Here is a 13,252-nt window from a genome sequence, read left to right as displayed (position 1 = left end):
CGTCATCAATGTTCACAATAAATTATCTCACTACGCCCCTCTACATCCCAATGGGGCTTTAATCACTTCAGCTGCACAGCTCAAGGCTGCTTCATCAACTAAACCCAAAGCAAACCAACTCGGAGGGAGGAACGCTTCACTGAGACCGGAATTGTGAATCAAGGCAGGAGACTTTTTTTTTTTTTTTGTAAGACAGGGCTCCTATACGCTGCATGTGGCTGCAGGCTCCAGGTAGATCATCAAGGTGGTATTTTGACCCCTAAGAGCCTCGAAGGACAGGACTGCTACCTGAACCAAAAGGCCAAAGAGCGTTTTCAGCTCAGTGGTTCTCACAAACAAGCAACTTGGGGTTTAAACTGGGTGAATCTTTAGATTTAGCACATCAACAGGAACAGCAGAAAGATATTCTTCAAAAGAGACTTCATGTTTTACCTGAAAGTGTGCATCTATCCCAACCAAGTAAGTTGTCAATTTTAAAAATCCAAAAGGATGACCACAGGCTTAGAAAAGAAGTTTTGGAGAATAAGGAAAGACCTAGAAAAATATGCATGGTTGTGTTTGTACAGGTGATATCTCCTCATGAGGTTGGCCATAAAACTACAGAAGACATGAAAAAGTGTTTATCCCACTACCAGTTCTCATTTTTTCCTTTGTAGGTTTTTTTTTTTTTTTTTTTTTTTTTTTGTCAGGTCATCGAAGAAATCTTAATATCAAGCAAGGTCATGATGCCAACAGTCAACAATAGTGTTGATGGTCTGTGGCTGTTTTACTGATTCCAGACCTAAAAGACTTAATGGAACCACAAGTTCTGCTCTACCAGAAAATCCTGAACAACAACATCTGACCACCACTTAATAACCTTAAGCTCAACCTCTCTAACATTATACAGCCAACAAGTAAGCCTACACCTAAATTGCTGGAATGAATGAAAGTTTTGGAGTGGTCTAGTCAAAGTCTAGACTTAGATCCAGATTGGAGTGCTGCAGCATGGCCTTTAACAGACCAATCCATGCCATGACTGTGAAATTCCTCCACAGTCATGGAGAAAAAACCCCATTTCCAGTTGATGACAGATGTTGCCACCGAGGGTGGAATAAAAAGATATTAGATTTAGGGGGCAGTAACTTTTCCTCATAAAAACAGGTTGGCTCGGATACCTGTTTCCCTTCGATAAATTAAATTATCATCAAGCAAAAATAAGACATTTTGCAAGGCGGAAAATACTTCTTCATATTTCTGCATTTGCCTAAAACAGGAGGCTGCACTGAAGACTTGAACCCTGTGATTTAAATCCTAAACACATTTTTAACACCCCAACAATGAAGCCAGACTGGTAGAGCAGAAGTTTGCATCTAAAATGTCATTAAAAATTACACATGCCAATAAGTCTGGGTCTGGCCTTTACAGTAAGAACCCAGATATTGACACAATATTGAGTCACACTGGCACCTATTGATATGAATGCCTGTTGCTCGCTGTGCTCCAATGATTATGAAAGAGGAACTGACTGGAATGCTAACTTAGAATGACAATAGATGGGGCAGAAGCTGTGATGGGTCATGATTGTGTCTGAAGACAGCCCAGTGATGTTTTAGTGATGAGGCTGGTGGTGCATCAGCACAGACATGGAGCCCCCCACAAACTTAACATGCATTTCAGACCTCACTGCAGTTCAAATTCTACTTGTAAACATCCTTCACGCCAGGTCTGACGGCCTGCGGTTTCGTTTCCATCTCTGAATATCAGAGTAAACGTCTGATTATGCCTCTCGTTTTAGCCAGCGAAGCAAAGGACTGAGGTGGAAGCGTGAAGTCGCTGCGATATTCCCAAACAAAAGGCGGCTTTAATTGTCTCCTCCACCGACTTCCCTTCCTTCCAGGGTGCTGTCTACTCTCACTGCATGCAGACAACATAAAGGACCAGCAGCGTGCGCACACTCCGTCATTCTCTCCCAGCATCTCAATCGGGACCCCCGGGTTGTGTCTGGATCAGTTCCGCTTACCGTCGACAGCCCTGGACGGAGCGACCACCTCCAAACTGTGCAGGAATCCCAGGAAAAGCAGCCCTGCCGCCAGCACGTTGGCCGCGATGCGCAACATTGTATCCTATCTGCGATGGAGCCTGCACATCAATCGCCCCTCGGTTCCTGTCAGGCTGTGGAGGCTGCACACTAAAGGCGACGACGTGTAGAACCGAGCCCGGGGGGCAGAAGATGCTCCTCAGCCGGAGGTGTGCGCAGTCTCTGCTGCTGTCTGCCCACTCAGAGGCTGATCTTTGTTTTTTTTTTTGTTTGTTTGTTTTTTGGAGAATCTCAATGCGAGGAGCTGAGGCTTCTCCCAGCCCGCTTCTGAGGGGTGAAGATTAGGGGGTCCGTGGGTTCATGGAGAGTCCCTGCCACAAAGGCTAGCAAGCTGAGCTGAGCATCAGGCTAATAACCCCCGGTCTGCAGTCTCGATGATGATGATGATGATGAAGAAGAAGAAGAAGCAGAAGAAGAAGAAGAAGAAAAGAAAGCAGCAGCAGCAGGGCTGGCGCCTGTGATCAGGCAGTTTGTCCGTCTTTTGTTCTCCCTGCGCCGGTGAAGGAGCCACAGGGGGCGGGGGCGCATAAAGACGCGGATCAAATGCTCCTCTCCTCCCCACCACCTCTGCTGCCGCTGGCCGCAGATTGAGCCTCTAACCCGGAGCTCAGTCAGTCTGAGTCTGACGTCGGAACATCAGCTGGCCCTCCTTCTCCTCCTCCTCCTCTTCCTCCTCCTTCTTCCATGTCCCTCATTCACCTCCTCTAAAATCACACTGGCATATAAATTTACTGGCTTCAGACTGATGAATTTCAAACCCCATCTGACCCACATACTTCTTTTTTCCCCCCTTTTTTTTTAAAAAGACAAACAAACATATTTTTAATGTTTTTTACAACTTAAAAAAAAAAAAACTTCAGCCCCTTTTATTGTTAAATCACAAAATAAAATCCAGTGTAAACGTTTGGTTTCAGAGGTCACTTAATGAAGCAAACAGAGCGCAAACTGAGCATACAGCTGTTCCTCAGAGTGTTGGAGAACATTAGTGAGCAAACAGCATCATGAAGAACAAGAAACACAACAGACATGTTGGGGATGAAGTTATGGAAATCAAGCAGGTTTGAAAATCCCCAACATTGTTCGATTCATCATTCCAAAATAAAGAGAAACCGACTGAGACATAGCTGTCTATCCAAGCTGATATTTTGGGCAAAGAGAGCTTTAGAGGAACTGCAGAAATCCACGGCTCACGTGGGAGAATCTGGCCTTTTTGGAAAATATAAGTACTGCAAGGAAATCATAAGAAGTTCTATTTGCAGTTTGTCTATTTGCAGTTAGTCTGCAAATAGACAAACTGCAAATAGTTTGTCTATTTGGCCTGCAAGAGACAATGCAAATATGTGGAAAACAGGCAAGCTAATGCTGCATTTCACCCTGAACGCACCCTCCCTATGGTGAAACATGGTGGTGGAAGTGTCATGCTGTGGGGATGACAAGAGGAAAACCGATGTTAACAGTCTCTTTCCATTAAATCTGATCTTCAGCTTCTGAAAAGTGAGACAAAATGTCAGTCAAAATTAGTGGAGGCATGCTACAAAAACAAGTTTTTTTGGAGGATGTGCCTCTATAAAGTGTTGAGTTGAATGCAACTGCACACCACACTATTTTATTTGTAAAGAATTTTGTCATTGGCCCTACTGATACCTCACAAGCACGTGGAAACAGCAATTTCTGCTATGTTGGGTTCATTTCAGGAAATCTAAATTGTAACTATAACTTAAAAATAAATGTTTAAAAAAAGAGAGACAGCATTCCCCTTATTATACATTCTCTCAGATCTCAGATCCCGAATTACAGAGTAGACTTCTGGTCTGCAGCTCCCTTCGCCCTGAAGGTGTTTGCCTATAGGTGCTTCCCTTTCAAGTTGTGTTGCTGCTAACTAGCTGGCCTCAGGCCATCCCCTCTGCTGCTCCCCACACTTGGAGCTGGGCCAAGCCACTGTTGTGGTTGTCCTTGATGCCATTAGATTTAGCTGCTTCCCCGGTTCTTAGAAAGAGTATACCATCGAGGAACGCAGCCGGCAGGGATAGTCGCTGTGCAGCCAGTTTGATGTATAAGGTAAAGCACGGTGTACATCTGCTGCAGGTTCTGGCTGGAGAAGGTAGTGAATCATCAGGTGAAAGTCTTTGCATTTGGCTGACAAGGATTTAGTTTTCCTCATGTGTGAGTATGATATTTATTCAAGAATCACATAGAGTAGACATCAAATATTTATCTTAAATTGGTACCAGTATGCTGACAGCTTTTTGCAATTCATGGCACTTTCTTGTGGAGTTTTCCTTTACAAATAAGAGAAAACCTTTACTGTTCATATACAGATTAAGCTATAAAATAGCTCTCCAAGGACGTCCTTTCTGGTTGGCTGGTTACCAGCATGTGAGCTTTCAAAGGAAACCTCTTAATTATGTTAGCTATTAATAAGAAACGTTGAAAGAAATGGTACAGAGAACAGTCATGCTTACACATCCAGGGTCTGCATGTGTGGTATAGAATTTGTTACTTTTCATAGAAGGCAGTCTGCAGAAGAGGTTCAGTCTGTAGATGATGTTCAGTCTGCAGAAGAGGTTCAGTCTGTGGAAGATGTTCAGCCTATTGAAGACGTTCAGTCTGTAGAAGATGTTCAGTCTGTGGAAGAGGTTCAGTCTGTGGAAGAGGTTCAGTCTGTGGAAGATGTTCAGTCTGTTGAAGAGGTTCAGTCTGTAGATGATGTTCAGTCTGTGGAAGATGATCAGTCTTTTTAAAATGATTAGTCTGTGGAAGATGTTCTGCATTGGAAGGGGAAATGTAAAGTTCCCCTTAAATGTAAAAAAATGAAAAGTTTGGGCATCAAGGGTTTCATCTTTTTCTAACCCTTTCATGCCCCAGAAAATGTCTCTCTTCTCTTGGCTCCATCTTAACACTGAGGCTGTTGTGAAATGTCAGGACCTCCTGCAGAACTTTGGCTGTATTTTTGGATCCACCAGGGTTTTTTTTTTCATCCATCTTGTCAAAGCACTCAGGTACTGCGGTTCACACGAAGACATAAATCCTTTCCATCTGATTACAGGAGAAAGCAGAGTGTATTTGATTTTTAACTAGGTGGCAAAACAGAAAACAGGAAAAGCAATACACACTTATAATAAATGAATAAATGAGGAAATGTTTGAATTATCATACTGGCTAGTTTAAAAAGATGAGTATACTAAAAGCATTTAAATTGTTAAAGGTGCAAAATAAAATAAAAATGATTGTGGGATTTAACTTTACAAATGTGACAAAGTAAATAAATTGAGATTTAATAAATTCAAATAATAACTGAGGTTCAATTAAAAGCCAGGCTAAAAAGAAAAATCGATGCAAAAGCTTTTATCAGAGAAACAATTTTTTTTTTTTTTTGGTAATATATGGTTTTATTTCAACAAAACAAAAGCATTTATTGTTGATCACATGCAGCAGTGGCACAGGACTTGCTAACGTTACAAACAGCTGGCATAGAAATACTAACCAAGGACAAGGACTGATATCATTTATGGGAACAATGGTGCTCCAGAGGCTTATATGTACTTTTCTTTCTCTTCTCCACTGTTGCATGAATGTTTTTTTCTTTCTGATTTCAGTTGACACTTCTGTTCAGTAGCGTATATGATGAAGCTAACATGTTAGCTTCAGAAATGATGTATCTTTTGTTTTGTCTTTTTGCATATCAGTTCAAAGTTTTTTTTTGTTTTTTTTTTTTTCAAGACAACAGCTCGAACCATGATTCCTAATTCTTATAGGATAGCAGCTGATTGATTTCTTCGTTATAAATGGATTTTTGTGGCCATCCAAAAACTGAGCCTCTGCAGTCTATGATGCCTAGAACAGAGCCCTGATTGCCAGCTAAAGCCGATACAGTAGCAAAAGAAGGCAAGCCAAAGGGCAGGGGAAAGAAGAATGCAGTTTAAATTATTTTTCTCACTTTTCCATATGAAATGTGAGAGCTGCACTGAACGGGACAAGTAACTTTGACGCGAAGGGAATTCATTGGGAATATCTGGAAAGATGTGGCTCTTGGAAAATATGTCCAGCTCCAGTGTGTCTCCTTCAAACTCTGTGGCCAGACAGGCAAGCTTTAGAGATTCTCTAACGTCTCTTCAAAGGCCCTCTCTCAAAAGAAAACACATAAAGCTACGTGATCAAAAGCCAGGAAAACTCAAAGGAACGTATTTAGAAATGTGAAGGTTCTGTGTAAATGCTTAGATTTTTAAATCATAAAAATCAGGAGGTGGACTCACTCACACATTCCTGTGTTGTTGACTAAAGAACACAGTTATGCAACCCTACTTCCACAAAGCTCTCCTCCTTATCGCTCTGATCTCTTTAAAACTGCACAAGGACACTTTAAACAGGCTTTTTCATTTGCTAATAGTCTCCTCACTTCATCCGGTTTGGGCCATCAGGCCTCACAAACGTCAGGCCCCACCTGCTTTAATCTCATTCAATTCAATTCATATTCAAGAATGTGTTATTAATTCCAAATTGTAACTCGTTTTATCAAAGGTTCTTCACAAAGAGTCGCTCTGGATGCTGATAGCTGTGGGCAGAAAGGACTTCCTGTGGCAGCCTGCGTTACAATGGCTCTGAAGAACCGTCTGACTGAAAACACTCTGTTGCTGCAAAGCACTCATGAAGAGGATGGTCAGGGTTGTCAGTACATGTCTTGATTTCATGAGGAATCGGTTTTTGCACCATCATCTCCACAGGTTCCTCAGTCGTCTCCAGAACAGAACCAACCGGTTGTATCAGGTTGTTGAGCCTCTCTAAGTCCCTGATGAAAGGCGTTTAAGATCGTCTCCTCCAAGCTTAAGGTTCTTCAATGGTCCATTTTGTGTAAAATGCACCTGTTGGAATGGATTCCCAAAGTTTTGCTTTGGTTTCATAAGAAACACGTTCTGCTGCCACAAGGTTTATGGGAGATCTTGGCCATTTGCGGATGTTTTATATGTTATTTTAGAAATATTGCTTCTCCTTTGTCAAGGAGAAAACAGGAGATAATTGTCATACAAATGCTACATGACAGAAATTCCTGCTGTTCTCCTTTAGTATTGCTGTCGAAGTCTTGGCAGTTTGTCTGACAAATTTTTGTCTTTTTGTTTTCATTTATTTTAGAGAAATGTCAAGTTTTTCAAATGTCACAATTGGTCTGTATTTTCTTAGATTACTAATGACTTTTTTTTTTTTTTTTTTACATATTAATGACTGAGGGGATTTCTTGCATTCGTACAGGTGATTGCTTTGGATTTATTGCAAATTTGTTGTTTTTATTTAATTAACTTAATTAAAACTGATGTTATACAGAAGACAAAATGCTGAAATTGAATCTGGATGTTAAAATCAATGGATAATTGATATTGATATGCGGCCGGTGAAGCCATCTGTGGCTGAAGCTGTCTGGGTTATTTCTGATCAGGACCGCCACCTAGTGGGTCTACACTGGAAGTGCCACCTTGTGCTCCAGGAACAAAGAGTTCTTTGTGCCGCAAAGAAGAGAGAGAAAAAAAATGTTTTCAAAGACTAGACTCTTGGCATAAAATTAAAATTTTGTTCATTAACCTTTCAGAGAGGCTTGATGAAACTATGTGAAGAAGAAACAACGAGAAGGACAGAGTCAGAGTATGTAATAACCCTCAGGGCAGAGTGATCACAGACCTGATCTGAGTCAGAAAAGGTTATTAGGACTCGTCACGGAGGGTAATCTCAATCTCTGCCTGATTTGTCGCCACTTGGGAGGAAACTGCAGTCCTGATTAAAACCACTCACTAAGCATAATGAGACCGTCACACTTGCAGAGGCAGACACTTGATACGCCACTTTAAACAAAAAGCTGTTTGATGTTAATTCAGTCGGGACTGTTAATTATCCCCTCCCTCTTTAAACTTTGCCCATTCAAGGCTGAAGCTTTCCTAAGCGGCTCAGCGTTAACTGGAAACAGACGCAGAAGAGCACAGAGCCACACAACATCTTTCAAAATGAGTATTCAAAGTAAACACGTAAACTGCTCAGACGTCACCAGACACTAAAACCCAAACCACAGGCATGTGGCACACATGCTGTTTACATAACCCTGGAAGCTCGCTGCCTAAAGATGGCACTGTGTCCTCAGCTTCGGCTGCATTTTGCGACAGAAGAAACTCTCTCCGTAACTTCCTCTTTTTTCCCCCAGCTACATAATAGATTATTTGCCTATGAAGAAAGTTGTTTACCAACCCAAAGTAAGCTTTTTAAACGCAATACCACTTCCAGACCTCGTGTTCCTGCTGTTTCACTTACATTTTGGTTTGTTTTTTTGTTCTTTTCCGGTTCCTGCCTTCTTGCTCTGTTGCATTTTCTAATTCTCCAAACTCAAAGACATATTAAAACAGACTTTACAAGCAGAAAACCCCAGTTGACTTCAGTTCTTAAAGTTTTACTTTTGCCTTTACCTAACAAACGCACATTAGCCATACAATTCCAGCTGAGACTGTCATGAGGTGGGGTTGTTGGTGGTGAGGAGAGACGCTGAGACCCAGGTTATAGTGATGATGAAGATATTTAATGATGAAGATGCTCAAACAGTCCAACACAGGCAGCACGGCAGAGAGACAGGCACACAGCCAAATACCGGTAGCAACTGGTAAACAGGACTTAAACGAGAGCTAACGCTTTCCAGGACTTAACAGTTCTACTGGAGGCGAACACTAGACGTGAGACAAACGACAAACTTAGACAAGGACCCGACGAGGAACACAGACAACAGGTGGGTTTAAATACACACGGGGTAATTAAGGAAACGAGACACACCTGGGGATCAATCAACGGGGAGGACAGGACAGAGACTCACAGGGAAACAGGAAAACATAGAAAAACTCAAAATAAACACAGATCATGACAGAGACATCTTACAAGTTTTTTTGTTGTTTTTTTTAAAGCACTCTGAATAAAAGCAAACTTAAATTCTCCTTGGTGTCCGTTTGGCCTTATGACATCACAAGAGCCATCAAAACCGAGCTGCTCGGTTGGCATTAATTAACAAATTTTCTGGCTGATTATCAAGGCGTGATGGATTTCAACAGGGATTCTGATAGCGAGACCAAGACAAAAGCATTAAAAGCATTTACAAGACCATCGCCAATGTAGTCGTTGCTGTGGCCGCTCATTACCAAGCTAACCTCTAACTCTGCTCCACAGTGACTGCTTGTGCTGGAGCCTTCGTTTCTTTTAGTTAGGTGGTCTTCCACAACATTTAAGTGAAGCCAGACTTGTTTGCTTGCAGATACTTAACCACATGCTGTCTGTCCAATACCAGCTGGCAACAGGTTAAGGTGGAGAAACGTTGACGTGTGCGTTCATCCATGTAAACGTTGGCATTAGCTGGAGGCAGAGTAAATGGAATAACTCACTTAGCTTTCCTTTTGTGTTGCACAGACACAAAAAACGTCCATATATCTTCAGAGGAAAGTGCTTTTCCCTCGTGATTTTATAGTCATCTGTTCATCCTCAACACATAGAAGCACAGGTGACATTTTCAAAGAAAAAGAAAAACATTTTTGCCTTCAAAAGTTTCACATTTAGTTTAAATTTATAAAAACAGATGTTACTACTGTGTGCTTTGGTCGAAAGAAAAAAAAAAAACACATCCAGCAGGTTTGAGACCAAGACGAGACTTTTTTTAAACATGGAGGCTTTTTAAGGATTTTGACATTGAGGTTTTAGCAAGTTGCAGTTTTCAGTGAGTTCCAAGATTTATTATATACATCAGTGATCATTTTCACCAGAAGTAGCACAGACCTCTAGGACCTCCTCAGAAATTATTTCATAGTGTGTGTATTGTTTTTGTTGTTGCTGTTCATAAGATCTAGACACACAGAGTCCAAGCAAATGTGTTTAAAGAAAGTATTTAATTAAGAACATAAGAGCAAAGAAGAGAGAAACTAAAAAATACATATACAAAAAATTTCTGAGCAGTTGTTTCATGCCTTCTGTGATTTCCTGTGCTTGTGGAAGATTGTATCTTAACTGAATAGTTTTACTTACAACAGCATAATGAGAGTCAGAAACATCAACAGTGACATTTTGTTTTATTTCTTGGTAAACTGTGTCTACGCTGTGTTTGGTGACAAACGTCTGGCTCTTAGCTTTAATCTGTGTGAACGTCTGCAGAGGACCTGCCTCTAACTCTACAAACGCCTCCGCTTTTCCAGCCTTTTGCCTTTACGAGACAGTAATTTACATGTGCGTCAGTCAGGCTGGGTGTGTGTTTGTAACAAATTACCAGCAGATGGAAGTATAACACAGACGGGGGGGAAAACCCAAACAAGAGACGCATTACTCGTGACATCTTTGCCCGGATTAATATGCATTTACAAAACAACTGCTCAACTAAATCATTCTTTCGGTTTAAGAAAATCTTTAATCTTTTCGTTAGTTCGGCTAGCCCGGCTTCCCAGAGTGAAAGCCGAAGACGTCAAAATGTTGTGCCGATCTCATGCATGACCTGTTTGACTTGGATCCACCTCAGTGGATCATGTTCAGGTCATTTGTATATGTTGGCTGCGAAAGAGAGCGATACAGACAGAGATCACAGAGATCGACTCCAGCAGGCCTATGTAAATACTGGCCTGTGTGGCTGCCCGTCCGATATGTCTGCACTGCAGTGTAGAAGAATCCATACCTCATTTAAAATCACAAATTGGAAAATAGAAGGTATGGTTTTATACGTATTTATAAATAAAGATAGAGAAAGTTTTCCATTAATTTCCATTCAGCCGTCTTGAGTCAGAAGAACAATCTAACATTACAGCTGCTATTTGGATATTTCTCTTCCAGCTAGAGAGAGTGAAATTTTTTCCTTTTTTTTTTTTTTTTGCCAAATGTATCACGATCACTTTCCATTTTTGCCATAGGTTATCATTGAATTTTTGTCTGGACTTTGACTGGGCCATTCTAACACATGGACATGCTTCGATCTGAACTGCTGCATAGCTGTTCCAGTTATGTCTCAGGATCTTTCAGTCTTGCCATCAAAGCCTTCCAGATTCCATGTTCAAGCTGATAAATAAGATTCTCATGGTGTGATGCTGCCATCACTGCTTTCCATAGTGAAAGGCGGAGTACGTTGAGCGTAACAAGGTAAGTAAGTCTCCAAAAAAATTAGGTGGCGCCTGGAGGTAAACTGCACTGAATTTTCCACTTTTTGTTTGTAAAAAAAACTTCTAAACACATCTATTCTTTTCCGTCCAGTAAGAAACCTTTGTGATGGTCCGCCAAATGAAATCTAAGTGAAATACATGAATGTGAAATGTGAGAAGATGTGTAAAAGTTCAAGGGATGTGAATACTTTAGCCTGCCACTGTAAAGATGGAGCTCTCCAGCATTTTACTGCTGCAGCCATGTGGCATTTAGAGACACATTTTTATGACTGAAGTGTACTTTCCAGCTCGCTGTCTCAATGAACTATAAAACAACCGGATTACTCTGACTTCTTCAGTAAAATTTATAGCATTATTCAACATCGCGACATTTTATTTTAAGAGAAACCTTAAAGAAAATCCTGAAACATGGCACAAAAAAAAAAAAAAAAAAAAAACGACGGCGTCCTCTATTAGGAAAACGTTTCTTCTCTGCTTCGTCTTGAGCAGCTTGGATTTTTTCACAGAACCGCTTGGTTTGTTTCCTGACAAAAAAAGAAAGAAAGAAAGAAAGAAACAAAGAAAGAAAGAAAGAAAGAAAAACAATAGCATGTTTTTTATATATATATATATATATATATATATAGTTGGAGTAAGTGAAAACACCATTCATCTGGTCTGTGTCATGACTGGAGCGAACATTTCATGCGTCATCCTTTCATCCACAAGTGGAGGATCGTGATGGGCCTCCGCCCAGTTCTGGAGCAGCTGTGATGGGAGCCGGGTCAAAGTCCGGAGACTGGAGCCTGTGTGTGATTAAACACCGGCTAATAAAACACAAACTAATCAAAGACGTTTTAATGACGTCTGGTTCTTTCAACAAAACCAATGATTAAACTTTTTCTTCAAATATGTGCAGCATGCTTCCTTCTCTGATCTGCAACATGATTTGGACGTACATCATTACTCATCTTCTGCTCTCTCCTTCGCTGGTGCGCTCTCTCTTTCCCCTCCCTGTGCTTCGGAGCCAGATGGATTACCTCATCAATCAAAGTTCCCAGAATCCCGTCCTGCGTTTGTGTGTGCGTGCATCCCACCAGTGCTGTGTCTCTCATCAAAAAGGGAAGATGGTATGAAGCACTCGTTGCAGCCATTTCAGAAGTGGAATAAATGATATCCACAGCAATTATTTTATCACTCACATCTGCAAAAAGTGGCTAATCTTTCCAGTGCATGAAAGCATTTAAACGGTGGTTGAGAAGAATGCGCAAGAAAAATGTGTTGGGTGGAGTGTTACCATGGGCTTGTTTTTTAAGTTGAGAGAATACAAATAAAGTCACTATTACTCAAACAACTAAAGAGCGTTTGAGCACAGATTCCAGGCAAATAATACCTGAAAATTAAGCGTCACACGCTAAAACAATGAAACATTTGTACTTCTAGAAAAAAACAAAAGGTGGCTCTCTGGGAAAGTTTAACATTTACGATTCATTTATAAGCTCTAGTTCATCCTGAGTTGCAAGTGCAAATTTAACGGACAATCTTTTTCTAGAAATTGATTGGACCGTGTCCAGCTGAACTGGCCAATCAGAAGAGAGAGCATTGTGTTCCCCATGAAGCTGTCCAAGCCACACTAATGCGAGAACGACGATTAAAAGTAGAGATGCAAGTAGAGATATATATATATATATGTATGTATACATACATATATATATATATATATATGTATGTATACATACATATATATATATATGTATGTATACATACATATATATATATATATATATAGTAAGCCCTGTTGTCATAAAATGAATAGCAAGACATTTATGTATCTTCTCCATATGTTTGACATCAGGAATGTTTCAGGTTTTGTTGAACGCCAACTAGAGTTTAAAGAACCAACAGCATTTACTAAATCTTAAAAAAAAAAAAAAAAAAAAAAAAGTAATCTATGACCAGTCTGAATATCTGTTTTGTACAGAAGTGTTTTTTTTTTTTTTCTTTTACTGAAAGAGGAAACTCAAAGAAGAAATTGTATGTAAAGCAT

At 40.5% G+C, this 13,252-nt stretch overlaps 1 protein-coding gene across 8 annotated transcripts in view; it reads right to left on the bottom strand.

The window, feature by feature from the left end:
- LOC106950604 (low-density lipoprotein receptor-related protein 1-like) overlaps positions 1-2,720 on the bottom strand; it is a 121,134-nt gene extending 118,414 nt beyond the window's left edge. For 6 of the 8 annotated variants that reach the window (XM_015037560.1, XM_015037562.1, XM_015037563.1 and 3 more), the window contains exon 1: positions 2,003-2,717. In XM_015037560.1, the coding sequence (XP_014893046.1) occupies positions 2,003-2,099 (97 nt within the window). In that variant the 5' untranslated portion in view covers positions 2,100-2,717. Of the gene's footprint in view, positions 1-2,002 lie in introns of all 8 variants that reach the window. The other 2 variants (XM_015037565.1, XM_015037561.1) reach the window with 2 other exon arrangements.
- Between the last annotated feature and the right edge of the window lie 10,532 nt (positions 2,721-13,252).

The sequence above is a fragment of the Poecilia latipinna genome, unplaced genomic scaffold, assembly GCF_001443285.1.
Source record: "Poecilia latipinna isolate Pla-1442-1.1 unplaced genomic scaffold, P_latipinna-1.0 Scaffold411, whole genome shotgun sequence".
NCBI classification, from domain to species: domain Eukaryota; kingdom Metazoa; phylum Chordata; class Actinopteri; order Cyprinodontiformes; family Poeciliidae; genus Poecilia; species Poecilia latipinna.
The sequence above is the reverse complement of the archived record's forward strand: the minus strand, read 5'-3'. Positions and strand labels throughout refer to the sequence as shown.